The sequence below is a fragment of the Copadichromis virginalis genome, linkage group LG8 (assembly GCF_057382275.1).
Source record: "Copadichromis virginalis isolate Kocher_CV1m ecotype Utaka linkage group LG8, C_Virginalis_male_GT1.1, whole genome shotgun sequence".
NCBI classification, from domain to species: Eukaryota; Metazoa; Chordata; class Actinopteri; order Cichliformes; family Cichlidae; genus Copadichromis; species Copadichromis virginalis.
In genome coordinates, this window is record NC_140625.1 from 21695576 (window position 1) to 21713367 (window position 17792).

Consider the following 17792-nt stretch of genomic DNA (forward strand, 5'->3'; position numbering starts at 1 on the left):
TTTTTCCCCCTCTGTCTGTTTAAATTTGCAGTCCATGGTGAAATAGCAGACGTGCAAGTGGCCAGAAAGGGATTTGGCAGTCACAGAATCCTTTAATTGCTCCAATGGTAAATAATTTAGCTGAGTTTAAAATCTGCTTTAAACATAGTCCAGAGATCCCATATGTCATGACAAGAAAAAAACACTTAAATAATGAAGTTACAAATGACACTTTAAAAAGTGTGTTTATTCGTATAGAAATATGCTCATGTTTTACATAACTCTGTAGTTACAAATCGTAAAAAGAAAGAATATTAACGCTATTAGCATCACGTTTCTTCAAACATACAGGAGCAGAGATCCAGAGATAAGCCCGATGTTACTGTGTGAAATGTTAAGCTCTTCAGTATACTTTATGGTGTGTGCGTGCAGCCTGTTGCTCAGTAAAAGTGAAAGGGGTTTTACTAACAGTAACTCATGAAGTAGTCTCCATTTTTCTCCATCATGTACCCACGTACTACTGAAGAACGTCAAAGGAAAAGACCCTCTTCCTGGAGCAGAGAATTTTTACAAACCCGCTGTGAATTCTCTCCATATCTAGTACAATTAGGGTAATCAGGGTTACAGAGAAATGTTAAAGACCCCAGTCTGTGAGCCAACATAATCATTTTTATATTTATCAGTTCTATTTTCACCCACATCCATCCTCCCTGACTTTCTTGTTCTCCTGAGACACGTTTAAGATACCACACAGTGGGGGAGTAGCTTCTGACTACACAAAGTCCACAAAAATAGGCGTTTAGCACACAAAGCTCCTGTTCAAAATTCTCCACAAGGGAAAAAATAAAGACAAGTGCTAGAACACTCATTGTATTAGCTTTCCACTTGCTTTTTCCTTAAGACTATCAGCACTGTTCTTCTTTCAGTCCTCTAAATTAGCTTCCCCCAGGAGGAAGGCAGTCCCGCTCAGTTCCTCTCAATTTGTTCAATATCTAGCTCGCCTCCAAGCTGATCCTTCCTCATGCTGCACAGACCTGCCCAGAAAGGCTCACTGTCTTTCCCATTGGTCGTTCCTGGTGTCATGTCGTCACAATCGGTGGAGTTCCAGTCTGCATCCTCTGTAGCGGTGTCTGACGACACGGTGCTGGTGATCTCGCCCTCTTTGGTCTGAGGCTGAATGTCCTTGAAGCTGTGCTCGTTTGAGTCGTCAGTATCGCGCTGAGTGGTGCTCCTGAGGGTGGGGGTAGCCTGGCTGGACTCGCGGCCGTCCTCGCCTGTGAATCCTGGGCAGCTCAGACTGTGGAAATTCCGAAGTTTCTGTGGAGAGCCAATGAATTTTTTTAGAGGCCTTGAATTCATGCTCTCAAGGAAGCAGACTTGCACTTAAACCACAAAACATTTCCCTTCCTGGAGTATGACCCATATCCTAAAGAGGACACAAGCATGGCTAAAGGCACACAGACGTCTTATGAAAACAATCCCACTACTGTACTCAAACAGCATGTGGGTGACTGAGTGAGGTCAGTGCTGGACACTGGTCAAGAAACTCTATAATATAAAAATATAACAAGATTTGAAGGATACAAATTTAGCTTCCATTACAGACAGCATGTGAGACTGTTAACTGTGATCTGAAGGCCGATGGGAGAGATTGGAAAACAGCAAGTAGCCAGATACCCAGGAGGCAGACATCACTCATGTTGGCCTTTTGACTCTGCACAACACCCACATACATCTGGGAAACCCAGAACCTTTTGTAGGCAAATACATGTGTGCCAGCACTGCTGTGGGCAAGTCCTGTGACAGCTGTGCACGCTGGAACGAGAAGCTTTACAACTGAGGCTTTTCCAATCTGTACAGCTAATGTGTAGAAGGCAGGACAGCTGCCTCATGCCTGACTGTTACGGTGTTAGGGCAGAGGGACACGGGAGAATAGGAGCTCTGTGAAACCTGCTGTCACTTGTGTGCTTATATAACATGAAACAAGCATGGGACTGTTAGACATGCAGCTCACAGCCAAGTGAGTTGCGATTAATAAATAGATAAGAGATAAATCAAATGTAAGTTTTAAGACCACAAAGGAAAGGACAGTTTATAGTAACATTAGATACATAAAACCTTTAGAGGGAAATATTTGTAGGTTTTAACTCATAACAATTCGTAATGATAGTTCCCTAATTATGACTCGACAAATCACACCTCTTTACTCTCAGCATAGATAAAAATGTGATTTCAAATCTAGCTGATTCAATGTCAGTTCACAAATAACCTCACTTTTTCAGGATTTATCACCCACTAAGAGTTGCAAACATAGAGAGCATCGTGGTCAGATCTATGCATGAGTGAGTAAAGTCTCTACTAGATCAAAAGGGCGCTGCTGTTTTTCTTGGCTCTAGTCAAGCGGGTGCATTTGTCAGCAGCAGGCCAGTGTCACATTGCTGCCTTCAGCATTAGGTCTCTCAGACTTCTCGCCTGAGAGACCATGAGACTAAACTGATAAGGTCACAATTAGTCTGGGATATGGAAAAAAACAGTGGCACGGATGTTAACTTAACCAAATACAATTCTAATTTAGAGTAGCAGACTTGTTATGCACGCAAAATCTTCTTTGACAGCGTATCCTCACATAACTTACTGCACCAATAAAAATGAGGCTAATGAGTAAGTACTGCCTGCGTTGTCTGTTACTGTCACGCTCCCTCGTTCCCACCCACCCACTGAATGAAACGAAGAGGAGAGCAGAAAGTCTCCTCATCCATACTGACCTTGACTCTCCGTCAATAAAAGCTGATCAATAGCTCATGAGGCCTGGTAGTGGGAGCGATCTACGCACTGAGCTGAATTTACAGAAATCAATATCTCTTTACCCGACACATATCCCCCCCTGTGAGACGATCTATAACCTCTGCCACAGCTGCTCCACTTGCAGTCACAGTGAACCACGCAGAGAGTAAATCACACCAGTGAGGCGTGTGGATGAGAGGACACTTTAGAGACGCACTCAGCACTGAGACCGATCTTTGAATAGTAAGGTGACTTTGAATGCGGATAGGGCGACGGGTGTGAAGCGATATAAGCCCTTGAGCTGAGTGCCAAACAGACTTACTCTATCATCAAACGTGAATGTCATTTCTGTTGAATCTAAGGCAACTACACACTTCATACTTTAAATATAACATATTTAGTCCTTTTTTCAATGAAATCACTTAACCTATAAAATGTAAATAGGTTTAAGTGAAAGCTTGTTCCTCAGAACCAATTAGAGCAATAACGACAATTAAGGGTTTATGAATAATGGGATTGTTGCAGTTAATTCAGGCTGGAAACTTGAACATTTCCCATTTTTCCCTCTGAAATTCCAGTTGCAGTTCCTTGTGTGGATGCCTGCTGTTTCCACCCGTCCACCACCTCAACATCCACCTGTAAGCAGCTTGAGTGATAAACCTACGTGTCAAACTCTATATTCTACTGCTGTAATGAATCATTTAGAAAAGACTGAAGAAAGTTCATCTGCGTAACTAGGCTAAAAGTCAAATGATATTTTATCCCTCTCATGCTAGTCATTTGGAAGTCATTTCCTCCAGGGTTTGCCTTACGCCAGTCACTTCAATTCAAAAGAAAGTGAAGCAACAAAATTTACCGATCACTGGAAGTGTTTTTTGTTTTTTTTCTACCTGTCAGAGTTGTGCCTTTTTAACAGAGACAAAGAGCAGCAGGGAAGATCCAAATCTAAGCACCCTGAAATTTCTCTGCCTCATCTAAGGTTGTTTTCGCCACGCTGACCTCGTTCCTGCTTGGAGCGCGTGCGGCGTCTGTTTGTCGTGTCACAGCAGCGTTGTTGTTAAGACACTGCTGAACTCTGGGTGACTTTCTCACAGGGGCCAAGTCCAGCTCCAAGTTTATGATCCAGCCAGTGAATGTGTGAAACTGCACCGTGTGTGTGCGTGTGTGTGTGTGTGAGCTCGAGGGGCAAACAGACAAACGCCTGCCAGGATGTCCAGATAAATCCAAATTTCAGAAGCGACCAACCGAAGCTAATCATTCCTCTAGTAATTCCTGCTTTGATCAAATTATCTTTATTCAGTAGCACATTTAATGGGGCTACTTTTCTTCAAACTCTGTGAGTACAAGCTCAGATAATCGAATGTGACCCTGAATAGGCTTGCATGAATTAACAATTGCCTTTAATGACAACGCCTGAGGGAAACAATGGAGTGACCTTAACCATAAGTGTTTTGTTTATCCGACACATAAGGAGAAAAATGCTTGTGACTGACACTGATTGACCTCGCAAAGCTTCCAGCTGGTATGACCATTTCCTGTAATCCTCCTCCTTGAAGTCATGGGGTTGTGGCGAGTTTAACCGATAAATAAATGCCACATAAAAACGCCAATGGAAAAAGCTCCTAATAAATTATGACTGGCTCAGTTTCAAAGTTAATACAGTGTATTAACAGACAGCATCTTGAGTGCAACGTGTTGTTAAATGGAAGAGGTAAACTGGCAGGTTTTCAGTATTTAATGTTTCTTCTGTCTAAATAAAGAAAAATATTATATTATCATCTGATCTACATGTTAAATACCAACCTGTGTCATTTTTGCCAGATCCAGTGAAGGCCTCTGTTTGTGTGTGTCATCTGGTCTCCTGCGCTTCACACCAGTCTTCTTCTCATTGAGGACGCATGGTTGTGAGCGACTACGGGGAAGACCCCCCTGTCCTCCACGCCGTTCCAGTTCTGGAGTGGAGTCGGGGGAGCTGGGAGGTGACGGTCCACGAGGCTCAGGGAGACAAATTTGTTCATGAGAGAGGTAGAGGGGCTGCGATGAAGGGTCGGAGGACAGGGGCACTGAGGAAGAGGAGGAGGGAGTCAGGCTGGTGAACGCAGAAGACCATGGAGGGCGCTGGGTGAAAGACGGCAGCTCAAGGGTGTTGGATCGGGCAGGCAGGCTGAAACTGGAGCTGCGCTGCATGCCCGCAAAGCCACTCTGCATGTTTCCAATACTGCTGCGTTGGACGCTTCCTCCACTGTGGCACCTCCGTTTTTCCACAGCTGTCCACACGCGAGAGCCCTGAGGACGCCAGGAAGAGCGACAACCACTGAGCTCGTCTGAGCAAGACAGGGACCGGCACTGTCGTTTGCTGGGGGGAGCGGTGGAGTGCGAGGCCTCAGTTAGGCTTAGGTCCTGCAACAAGTTAGTGATTGTGCTTGAAGTGGAGCCAACATCCCAGTCCCAGTGGGCAGAACTTGTGTGCACTTCTGGCAGAACATCCCACAGGCTCTCCAGGCTGGTTCCAACTGGCCTCCGCTGGATGGCACACCTGTGACCCATGTCCCTCCACCGGCTTGTGTCTGCAACAGACAGACCACATTTATATGAATGAAACTGCCTTTAAAAAACAAAAGACACCCAAACACAATCCCACCTACAATATGGGAAACAATGTAAGGGCTAAACTTGAACTGAAAGTGTGTTGATCAATCAACAGCTGCCCACAGATCTTAATGCAGTGTTCAAACTCCAGTGCTAATCTGTTACTTTCCCTCTTTTTTCACTTCAGTCTCTTCAGCAGTTTTCAACAACAGCTCCATACTCATGCAGGACTGCAAATTTACTCCCTAGTGTCAAATTTACACAAAGATTTTAAAAATATATTAAGATACAATTAAAAATCCACCATTATACACCCCTGCAGCACTGTGCAAACTCCTTTAGGAGATGAATCTCAAACAAAGAAAATTGCTTTTAGTCCTAGGTACTACAATTGTTTAGTACCCGCAACTTATGCAATGCATAAGCATGGGTGTCACCATGTGTACTTTGTGTTGACACTACTCACTGCTTTGTTTAATTGGCACTAAAAATAAATACTGCCCTGCAGCCACTGCTTTAGCGTCACCGTCTGTAAGTACAGCTGATTGGAAAAGGGAATGGAGCTCAACGTCCAACTGACTCAACATGCCTGAGCAAATGTCAATAAGCTTCTAACTACAGCTTTTCATCTCTTCGTTGAGATTTACAAGAGCGATGCATCAGACCAGCTCGGTATTTGCAGTCAATGGTCAGATATTCTCTGAAACCAAAGCTACCATGCAAACACCTGTTATTGTCATAGAAACAACACTCGTAAACCACAGAACAGATATGCCAAATGAACTGGTTGGTCAACTCTGAGTCAGATACTAAACATCGAGGCCACTGCCCACTTCTGGTATGCAAAAGGTCTATTCTTCTTCACTGGAGATAAAATTCCCCAAAATGCCATCCACAATACACGGGTAGGACAAAGAACAAAAGGCCTTCTGGTATAGCTCTGTTCTATGCCAGGACATTTTCAATTCTTACACACTCAATGCCAAGTAACTGCAAGGACATAATACATCCAATTATACAAAACAGAGACTGTAAAGTATGTCCTACCGCTAGAAGAAAACTAAAGATATGACTCTTTTGCAGCATGTCTGGAGTATTGAAGCATCAAGGAGTGCCGCAAAATTTAAATTAATGCTAAACCCCCAACACAAAGTCGTTACTGTATTATTTCTGTTGGCAAAAACACCTGCCAGACATGTTTCACCAAACATAAAGCTACAATGAACAAAATGCACTAGACTTTAATCATAGACCATCTAGTACATACAGTGGGGCAAAAAAGTATTTAGTCAGCCACCGATTGTGCAAGTTCCCCCACTTAAAATGATGACAGAGGTCAGTAATTTGCACCAGAGGTACACTTCAACTGTGAGAGACAGAATGTGAAAAAAAAAATCCATGAATTCACATGGTAGGATTTGTAACGAATTTATTCGTAAATCTGGGTGGAAAATAAGTATTTGGTCAATAACAAAAATACAACTCAATACTTTGTAACATAACCTTTGTTGGCAATAACAGAGGTCAAACGTTTACTATAGGTCTTTACCAGGTTTGCACACACAGTGGCTGGTATTTTGGCCCATTCCTCCATGCAGATCTTCTCGAGAGCAGTGATGTTTTGGGGCTGTCGCCGAGCAACACGGACTTTCAACTCCCGCCACAGATTTTCTATGGGGTTGAGGTCTGGAGACTGGCTAGGCCACTCCAGGACTTTCAAATGCTTCTTACGGAGCCACTCCTTTGTTGCCCGGGCGGTGTGTTTTGGATCATTGTCATGTTGGAAGACCCAGCCTCGTTTCATCTTCAAAGTTCTCACTGATGGAAGGAGGTTTTGGCTCAAAATCTCACGATACATGGCCCCATTCATTCTGTCCTTAACACGGATCAGTCGTCCTGTCCCCTTGGCAGAAAAACAGCCCCATAGCATGATGTTTCCACCCCCATGCTTCACAGTAGGTATGGTGTTCTTGGGATGCAACTCAGTATTCTTCTTCCTCCAAACACGACGAGTTGAGTTTATACCAAAAAGTTCTACTTTGGTTTCATCTGACCACATGACATTCTCCCAATCCTCTGCTGTATCATCCATGTGCTCTCTGGCAAACAGACGGGCCTGGACATGCACTGGCTTCAGCAGCGGAACACGTCTGGCACTGCGGGATTTGATTCCCTGCCGTTGTAGTGTGTTACTGATGGTGACCTTTGTTACTTTGGTCCCAGCTCTCTGCAGGTCATTCACCAGGTCCCCCCGTGTGGTTCTGGGATCTTTGCTCACCGTTCTCATGATCATTTTGACCCCACGGGATGAGATCTTGCGTGGAGCCCCAGATCGAGGGAGATTATCAGTGGTCTTGTACGTCTTCCATTTTCTGATGATTGCTCCCACAGTTGATTTTTTCACACCAAGCTGCTTGCCTATTGTAGATTCACTCTTCCCAGTCTGGTGCAGGTCTACAATACTTTTCCTGGTGTCCTTCGAAAGCTCTTTGGTCTTGGCCATGGCGGAGTTTGGAGTCTGACTGTTTGAGGCTGTGGACAGGTGTCTTTTATACAGATGATGAGTTCAAACAGGTGCCATTCATACAGGTAACGAGTGGGGGACAGAAAAGCTTCTTACAGAAGACGTTACAGGTCTGTGAGAGCCAGAGATTTTCCTTGTTTGAGGTGACCAAATACTTATTTTCCACCCTGATTTACGAATAAATTCTTTACAAATCCTACCATGTGGATTCATGGATTTTTTTTTCACATTCTGTCTCTCACAGTTGAAGTGTACCTCTGGTGCAAATTACTGACCTCTGTCATCATTTTAAGTGGGGGAACTTGCACAATCGGTGGCTGACTAAATACTTTTTTGCCCCACTGTAACTACTTTATAACAACACTTCCTGTCCTGTTTGTTATTGTAAGCAATGTGCAACATGTAAATAAGTTAAAGATCTAAGATTTTATCCATGTCACATAATGCAAACCTTTACCCATGAGTCCGCAAGAGAAAAGTGCTGTCCCCTGGCTCATGGTCTGTGCCTGGAACTGTAGAAAAAGAAAAAAAAAGAAAATTTTCAGCTTACAGGAAAGCCACAAAAATAAAATGTAGAACAGGCTTTAATAATTACAAGTCAGTAAACCAACAAATAAAAAGAAGCAAAAACAACAACTACTGGAAAGACAGATTCTGTGTATGCGTTACTGGTCCTACGTGCAACTCGGCAACGCAGAGAAAGAGAGAGAGAAAGCATTCCACCATAAATTCCTCTGATGGATGCTCAGCCCGTGAACATGATGACTTCATTTCATGGGACTAAGAGGGCAAAGTCAGTCCATATTAGTGGGGGAATTTTTACTCTGTGCTGAGTCAGAGCTGCTTATCCTAGTAGATAGAGCACTATAATACTCGTTTCTAGTGAATCTGTGAATATCATTTTGGTAAAAAAATGGGGGGTGGGGGGGTTCAACAGAGTGGATTATTACTGACTAAGATTTTGTAGCTCTGGTTAAAGTTGGCAAATTAGAAAAATAAAATGCAGAATCATAAAAGTGCTATGGAGTAATGAGTGGCCAGCAATAACTTCCTAAACCTGAGCAGAACATTGTCCTCTTCCTCATTGGGTGAAGTCTCGTGGTTAGGTTGTGTCATTTTATGTAAACATGTGAAATAACACACAGAGACACACACTCACAAAACATCTGCTCACATGAATAAAAAATAACCTCTTACCGGGACAAAATTTGTGCGTTTGGTTGTTACATCATCGGCACCCTTCTTTTCCAGTGTTTTGGGGTAAATGATCACCATGGCAACGCACATGCTTGTCCCACGTCGTTACGGTAATGCCAAGTTAAGCTGGAGGACATCTCGATGAGCACGGCGTTAGCAGACTGATTTCTCATAAATTAAAGACGCCCACCCTCGGCTCCTCCCAGAATGTGCTTCACTCCTCGGTCCAATCCTGAGCAGACACACAAAGATGAGCCCAGGATTATAATTCAGTACATTTCTGACATTCTGTCGACCATATAAGCAGAGAGCCATCAAGCAGGAGGAGAAGACAAACTCCTTTTTATGGAGGGACACTATCATCATCTCAGCTTCAACTACTAAACTCCTAATGATATCAAAAGTTAATCTTAAAAGTCTTACAGGAAATCTCTCTCCTTGAGAATAGTTAGAGCTACAGTCACATTAGCAGCTGTCAGGCTGTATGCTTTGAGCTATATGCTAATGTGGGCATGCAATGAAAATAATAACATGCTTATGCTATGTAAAACATTACCCATTTGTCATGTTCCAGTTGTAGCTTTCCAACAATTTTACAAAAATTTACACGATGTATTCAGCTAAGTAATCAAACTATAACACAAGTAAATGTCCTCGTGTCAGATTCAAACCCAAACCTCTGCATTAGTCTTACAGCACATAGGTCTCCTGCTCTACCCAGTGATCTAAACCAATCCCATAACATTTTGTAAAAACCCAATAATTCTAATTCTACCACACCAAGAAGCAAAACTTAAAAAGTGGGTCAGGGCTTTCCCCACCTGATCACCAGTACATTTGCTCTTCAAATCATCAGGAGACAATTCAACTGTTGCATACATCTGCCTTGTTACAAGGAGTCACCACAGCAGGTAGCTCCACGTTTGATTTGGCAGTTTTACGCCGGATGCCCTTTCTCATCCATCCCCAAAGGGGGATTTGTGTCACTGCTTAAACACTGAAATACATTCTCACTCTTACTGTAGCTGTATAAAATGGGAAAATGTGCAAATGTCACATTCTTTATAAGGTTTCATCTTGCTACTATAAAAGCCAACTTGTAAGTCAACCCCTTCATTGGTCATTTGGATGGCACAAATAGCATGCATCAAGGGAGAGAATTAGGTAAAAAAAAGTTTCACAGCTAAATCTAAACAGGTTTCATAGTCTACTTCAATTAATACTTACTAATACTTGTATTTATTTATTTTTTTAACAATGCTTATTAGCAAGTACTGTAATAAGGACTACATGGGATAACCTGTCACCATTAGGTAGGGCTGAACGATATATCGCATTTGCGATAATATCGCGACATGATCAAGCGCAATTTTCTAACCGCAAAGGCTGCGATTATACTCTGGACATGTCCAAATTCATGGGCTGCATCCTCCTGAGGCCGCATTTGTAGACCGATTACGTCACAGCGACGCGCCGAAGGCTGTCCAAATTACTACCATATCCCAGATTTCATAGCGCGGCCCAGCCAAACTCCAGTTTCCAGCAATGGCGGCCGCTACTAAGTTTTAAAATTACTCATACTAATCTTTCTGGGTCACAAAATAAACTTTTAACATATTTTCAGGCGAGAAAGTAGTTGTGTAAACATCAAATATCTGCTCGGTTTATCAAGATATCCCATATTTGCAAAAGTGCTTCGACGTTTTCAGAGGCGTCTGCTACCCACCAGCTCGACAGCTAGCCGGGAGCTCGAGGGTTACTGATGCGGCCGAGAACGGCACAACTCCCGGCACATCATTTTCAGATCACCGCGGAGTTTCGCTGCTCGGGTTAAACGTAATATATAAGTCACTTAGACAACCTAAAAATGTTATTGTTGGGCTTTTTTCAGTTTTTTGTTTGTTCGTGAGTAAATCGGTTTGACTGAGATTAAAGTTATTAGATTAGATAAAATAAAACTTTATTAATCCCCCGGGTGGGTTCCTCCTTGGTTTTCACACAGCTGACTAAACGTCAAACAGAAAACTTATTAAACAGAAGTATGAGACAGTCGAGAATTTACACCAGTGTCTGGTTATATTTTAGATAGCAAGAAGTAGGGCTGAACGATATATCGCATTTGCGATAATATCGCGACATGATCAAGTGCAATTTTCTAACCGCAAAGGCTGCGATTATACTGCGATTATATTATACAATTCATGGGCTGCATCCTCCTGAGGCCGCATTTGTAGACCGATTACGTCACAGCGACGCGCCGAAGGCTGTCCAAATTACTACCATATCCCAGAATTCATAGCGCGGCCCAGCCAAACTCCAGTTTCCAGCAATGGCGGCCGCTACTAAGTTTTAAAATTACTCATACTAATCTTTCTGGGTCACAAAATAAACTTTTAACATATTTTCAGGCGAGAAAGTAGTTGTGTAAACATCAAATATCTGCTCGGTTTATCAAGATATCCCATATTTGCAAAAGTGCTTCGACGTTTTCAGAGGCGTCTGCTACCCACCAGCTCGACAGCTAGCCGGGAGCTCGAGGGTTACTGATGCGGCCGAGAACGGCACAACTCCCGGCACATCATTTTCAGATCACCGCGGAGTTTCGCTGCTCGGGTTAAACGTAATATATAAGTCACTTAGACAACCTAAAAATGTTATTGTTGGGCTTTTTTCAGTTTTTTGTTTGTTCGTGAGTAAATCGGTTTGGCTGAGATTAAAGTTATTAGATTAGATAAAATAAAACTTTATTAATCCCCCGGGTGGGTTCCTCCTTGGTTTTCACACAGCTGACTAAACGTCAAACAGAAAACTTATTAAACAGAAGTATGAGACAGTCGAGAATTTACACCAGTGTCTGGTTATATTTTAGATAGCAATTAGGTCAAACTAAACAGTACAAAGCTAGTTAGGATGGTTTGATCAGATTAAATTATACCCTGGGTAGATAATGCATGCTTAGTTTAAGTCTATCAAATGATTTCAATCACTGGCCTGTTAACGTTGCACAGGCACGCACACTTATGACAACCATGAAACCACAAATAACACATTCTTTCACGAATGAGCAAGCTTTTAACTTTTTAGATCTAACTTGCATGTGCAGAGATGAGCATTTAATACTGATAAATTCTCCAACTCGCCCGTCACTCTACACAGGAGCATCCTGTTCAACATCTGGAAGATAGATAGTGGAAATTTCAAGGAGGTCAATGGCTCGACAAGCTCTGTTTATTATTCTCAATGGAGTAAACATTCCCAGCAAACACTCGCTTTGATTGACAAGGCGTCACCTATTTCGTCATGCTGCCATCGATAGATTAATATTACAAGGTGTTTCACTTCAATGTTCTCTCCAACCTAACAACAAAAGTGGAACTCTATACCTTGTTTTATTTTTGCTTGTTTTTATAGTACAGAGAGCAAGTTTCCTCAAAAGTGTTCCATTAAGCACACAGCAAGGAATAGAGCAAAGTCAAAGTTGTGTAATTGAATCCTCAGGGGCTGGCTGGGAATAGCTGACCTTGCGGTTATTAAAACAACCTTCTTCGTATTAATGCTGCGCCATGATTACAGTAAAACTGCTGATTAGTCACAGATATAAATCTATATAATCACCATGAAGAATTTTACAACCACTAGATCAGTACCACACGAAGCCAAGTAAGATAGGCGACTGAAATAAAGTGAAGTGGACACAAGATCTTCGTACGTTGCATGCAAGGTCAGAGGGTGTGCACTTAAATGACAGAACAACTGCAAGTGGAGTAAAAAAAAGGGGGGGGGGGGGGGGGGGGGAGATGGTGCATGCAAAACAAAAGAGTGCTTTGTGCAGAAGATGAGACACCGTGGGAAACAATAAAGGCGACATCTGAGGTTGCCGGCGGTGGGGTAAAGTGTGTGTGCGTGAGGGATGTTGGGGGAAGAGCATCACAAGACCCTGCAGGAGCTGACATGCTGAAGGTGGCATTTGCATTCGGCATATGATTTCCATTACAAGCACTTACCACATGAAGAAAACAACTTAACTAGAAGGACGTTTTTAGCAGAGTTATATAAAACAAGATCAACACCACTCAAGGATGTCTGGCAGTTTTAACTTGTGGCCTGTGTGTTGAGAAAAGGACACATAAAAGCCTGAAGCTGGAGTGGGTCAGGCCGATTACACTGTGCATGAGTATTAACCTCAGAGATCTGTTTCACTGCAGAGATAGCTATGGATGTGCTTGGACAGAGGAAACAGTTGTTTATATATTACACTGAATGACTTGGTGACATACGTAAGCGACATTAACAAAGAGAAAAGAAAGTTTGCCCAAACATGAGAAAAGTTCTGACATTTATTTGAACAAAGAGATAATTAAATTACGTCTCCCTTCCCTAGAAGGATGGAAAAAGACAAAATCGAGTCCTACATTCTTGATTCTAAAATTGTAAACAACCACCGCTGGTTAATCATCTTTCTCATGCTTGGGCATTTCATTTTTATCCCACAAATCCCATCTCCCATAAATCTGAACTGAGTGCTTTAAATGGGTGAGGTTTATGACATAATTATAAACATTCCTCGGCTCCATGACATGAGTTGAATACACAATTATAAAAGCCTAACCTTGCAGCCTTTAAAAGCCATTTAAACTTGTGTCAGTGTGTGAATAAGTTCTGGCAAAGGCTAGCTTGGTCTGCCTTTTCTTGTACAGACAAACCTGCAAAACAAATGTGGAAGCCATACCATAGCATGACTAGTGCTTAATGGTTACACCCAACCCACTCACCTAATACTGCATGCACAGCTGTGCTCATAGACGGTGTAATCTGCCAAATGAGGTATCTAGAATTTCTGCCCAAGGGGTGCCACTCCCCTTCTGATGTCAAAACTCGAATCACCTCCATTAACGATGCTGGCATTATCGGGAATCAGTGGGAGTCTCTATGGTTCTGCAGCGCGATAACGCTTTATCTGAGCCAGGGCAGCTGACACTATGACAACTGAGAAGTCTAATCTCTATAAAAGGGGAACAACGTTGCAGGACGTGCTCCTCAGACGTGGCCTTCCATCACATGCAAACAGGCTGCTGACTGACTGCAGCAAAGACTGCAGTGACAGCAGCCAAGTCTGCAGTGACAGCAGCCCTTCTGAAACACAACAATAAGCCGCCTTGGGCAAGCTGATGGGACTCCACGCTTCCTTTGTGGTCACTAGAAGGCTTTCAACCATCGCAGCTTTAGGTTGTCAGAAACAGAAAGCTATGGCACAGCGTAAATGAGATAGGACACGACAGGAAACCACAGAATTGATTGGGTCAAGTTAAAGCAAATGTCTGCTTTAAAGTCAGCCAAGGTCTCAAAACCTCCAGATACCCTACTGTTTTTTCTATGAAAAGAGAAAAGAAATGACACTTTTTTTTTTACTTAAACTGGGTTTGCACATCTAAAATAAGTGCACCCCTGTTTCATCAATTTGAACAGCTTTGCCATACATGACTTACGGTGTAATCCCATGGGTTGGGCCACCATTATATAAGGATTTAGCAGCTTTGTGTCTGATGGGCAATCAGAGCTAATACTAATCCATCTATATAACACTTGGACAGCTGGTGGAAAACAACATATGATTGTTTTAGCCCCAAATCAAGTGTATAATACACTTCTAAACTACTTATAAGATTATTATGTACCCATTTGAAAGATATCGCAGTGCTTAAATTTAAAGCTCTCGTCTGGGTACACTGATACACAAACATCTTGTGATGGCGAGGATGTCAAGATAAATTTCCACGCATCCTCTTTTGATGTGCACAAAAGAATGGCAGCTGGAGCTGTGTCCTGCCCTCAACAATCCCAGGATTGTGGCCATCTCAATAATCTGAGCATCTGCTGAGCACCTGAGATGGCCAGACTTAAAAACGAACTGAGGGATTTATGCTGCTCTTCATGACTGCACCACTTGTGAAAGGAATGCTGGGTAAATGCCTGGCTGTGGCTCTCTGCAGAAACACTCCCTTGGAAAGAATATGCATGTTCCTAAAAAGCTTGTTTCCCCAAGCTGTTGGCACTGATGTTGTTCATCTTTGAGCTGCATGCAGGCCCCATATTTGGACTCGCATTTGAACAGTCTCTAATGACATGGTGGTGTTTGAATTAATATAGCTAGTGATACTACATCATAGACCAGATATGTGAATGACATAGTGTCAAACTAGTGTTGCGCTTTTGTATCTGTGGATGTGCTGGAACATACATCCAAATTTAAAACAATATCAACATGCAGAATTCTTACTATGAAATTCAAGATTTTGAAACCTGAAACTTTCTTTGTTGGTACTCTCATAAGCTGGTCTCACAAAGGGCAGGTGCTACTAAGTACTGTCACGGCTGACTGACTGAAATGAAATTTATGAAACTCATTGTAGGAGGCAGGCTAGCCCACAGCTGTCTGCATGTTCACAGAAATTAGGCTATGTCAAACAGGAGGTGCACTACATTTAAAGCAGTGAGTGAATAGTCAGAAATGAGCATGGCTGGGAGGCTTCAATAGCAGTTATCAGACTCAGTTGAGGGCCTGGGGTACAGCCAAGGTCTCACAAGCATGCAGCTGCCCACTTACCATAAACACAAAGGCTCAGCATGGCTATGCATGGCAGCCAAGGAGGCCTACGTTTTAAAGCAGGCCTGCTGTTTAATTTTATCATACATAATCACTTGCACTGTATACATTTGTCCAGAACAACGGCTTTGTGGATCTCTGTAATCAAGGCTTTCAACAAACTTGTCCAAGTTGGAGAGAAATGCTGTCCACTTGAATTCTAAATCTAGCCAAGTCACTTAATTACAGAGGCTTGAAGACACAACAACGACATTGGAATAGCATTGCATGTTAATGGACCAAAATAAGAATAAGGCACATTGAGTGGACATTATAATGCAGGGGAGAGACTACTCCTGGGGTTTACATGCAGGAATTTATCCAACCTAAACACTGCCTTCCCTCTGACTACATACCATGTAGTCCCAACATTGTCTCATGGAAGTGAACAATGCTGCAACAATGGCATTACAGTACACAGGATATTTACATATTGTTTAAGGCAAGTTCTGATAGGCAGTCACTTGTGTCCTTGAGCTAAAACTGTTTAACAGTTTTTCAGAGGAGCTTGCCAACCATCCAGGTGGATGCCTCTTAATTTTAGAAGAAAAGGCCCTGAAAACTAAGCTAGTCCAAGTTACCAACACAAACACTCCCTTAAACCCCTTTTCTAAAATCCTTTATGAAAGGGAAATGAGTCTGGCAAAGAAATTACTGTGATGGGAGCTCACAGAAGCAAACAGGATTATGACAGAAAGGCCACAAGCTGCTAATTGTGAAAAATAGATATTACACATGCATGTACAGAAAGTAAAAAATAAATACATCTGTACTTCAAGGACAAGTCACCTAATGTAACCCTAATAAATGATACAAGCCACCTATAAATTTTATCAGACCCAATTATAGCTATGGGACACAGCCAGTAGTTCAGGTTTAACAAGTTAACAAGTTCTTGTGTTTATGATCCCAACATCCACTTAAATTGCAGAATCTGTTGGACTGTGTATCAGCCAGTCCTGACTTCATACCCGAGGGTAAGGTTGGTAAGATAAAGATAAGAAAAACAGCATAGAGTGTAACTACACACGGATCTGAGAAATAGATGGGCCACCAATGTCCCACCAGCAAATAAATACCTGTAAAATGTATTTTAAAAGTCTTATACATTTGTCACTAACTAACCAACACTGACTTCTTTTGCAATGCGTGAGGGAAAATCCAGTATGAGATCCGAATGTCTGGACTTCAAAGTCACTTTACAAATGTATGTGGATGAATTTATACTTACTGTCAAAAATGCTGAGTGGATGAATGGACAAACTTACTATTATATCTTTTTTATATATAATTATTATAAGTCCCTACAATATTAAATCACAAATTATAGTGACAAAACATAAATATAATAAGCGGCAGAAGACAAAATCATTTACAGTAGAATTTATGCAAGTAATAACCTAGGCAAAACACAAAAAGGGCATGGCTAAGGCAGTACACAAGAGGAAAAGTTGCTAAGCTAACTAACTACTACTTTTAGCTATGTTTTGTTTTCACCGACAACACTTTGCTGGGAGTTACTTCTAATGTGTCACCATAAATATTACATTAACAGAAACCACGCACTTTCAAAACACAGAGGAACATCGCACCTCACTCTTTATGACATAGTAGTAACAGATTCAAAGTTAGTTAAGCCAGAAAGTTTTTTTTTAGACTAAAAACTGCCACTCACAATCATCACGGTGAGCGTCTCGTATCTTCAACAACCACCGGGCAACTGGTTAGTTTCGGTTGACCGTGTTGAGTTTTGTTTTACTAAAGAAAAAAAAGAACAGGAAGCTTACTTCAGCTCAAGGCAGCTCCTGCAGACTACAACATTAACCCAGTGCTCTACTGTCCAACAAGACTGCACGCTAATGAGCCTGTGACAACATACGCGAGCCGTACCACTTTGGGTAGGGGCGAGGGGTGTCCCACGAGTTATTTATGCTACAATCTTTTTTAGTTTTCTCATATTCTTTGCGTTTCTTTAGTTTATTTATACCTCATACACAATTCAGTCGAAGCTTGTTATGGTAGAAATGAAAATATTATCCTCTGATGTTTTTTGTAAAAGAGACCACCCCGCGCCTA

At 42.2% G+C, this 17792-nt stretch overlaps 1 protein-coding gene across 3 annotated transcripts; it reads right to left on the bottom strand.

Moving 5' to 3' along the window:
* Positions 1–205: 205 nt before the first annotated feature.
* On the bottom strand, positions 206–17576 carry fam53b (family with sequence similarity 53 member B). Of its 3 annotated transcripts, none has more exons than XM_085466523.1 (5): positions 17504–17576; positions 9074–9305; positions 8328–8388; positions 4567–5330; positions 206–1296 (listed from the first exon to the last, which is right to left on the bottom strand). In XM_085466523.1, exons 2-5 carry the CDS (start codon positions 9161–9163, stop codon positions 946–948), a joined length of 1266 nt encoding a protein of 421 aa, XP_085322649.1. In that variant the 5' UTR covers positions 9164–9305; positions 17504–17576; the 3' UTR covers positions 206–945. The 3 variants fall into 3 exon arrangements, with proteins under 3 accessions (XP_085322649.1, XP_085322650.1, XP_085322648.1); XM_085466524.1 differs by having other exon boundaries at positions 8334–8388; positions 17392–17576; XM_085466522.1 differs by having other exon boundaries at positions 17392–17576.
* Between the last annotated feature and the right edge of the window lie 216 nt (positions 17577–17792).

Excerpts from the sequence above, each read along its gene's own strand:
- fam53b (XM_085466523.1), bottom strand. The coding sequence starts at position 9,163 with ATGTGCGTTGCCATGGTGATCATTTACCCCAAAACACTGGAAAAGAAG. Across the intron at positions 8,389-9,073 it reads AACGCACAAATTTTGTCCCG|TTCCAGGCACAGACCATGAG; the intron begins GTAAGAGGTTAT and ends CTTTTTCTACAG. Across the intron at positions 1,297-4,566 it reads ATCTGGCAAAAATGACACAG|AAACTTCGGAATTTCCACAG; the intron begins GTTGGTATTTAA and ends GGCTCTCCACAG.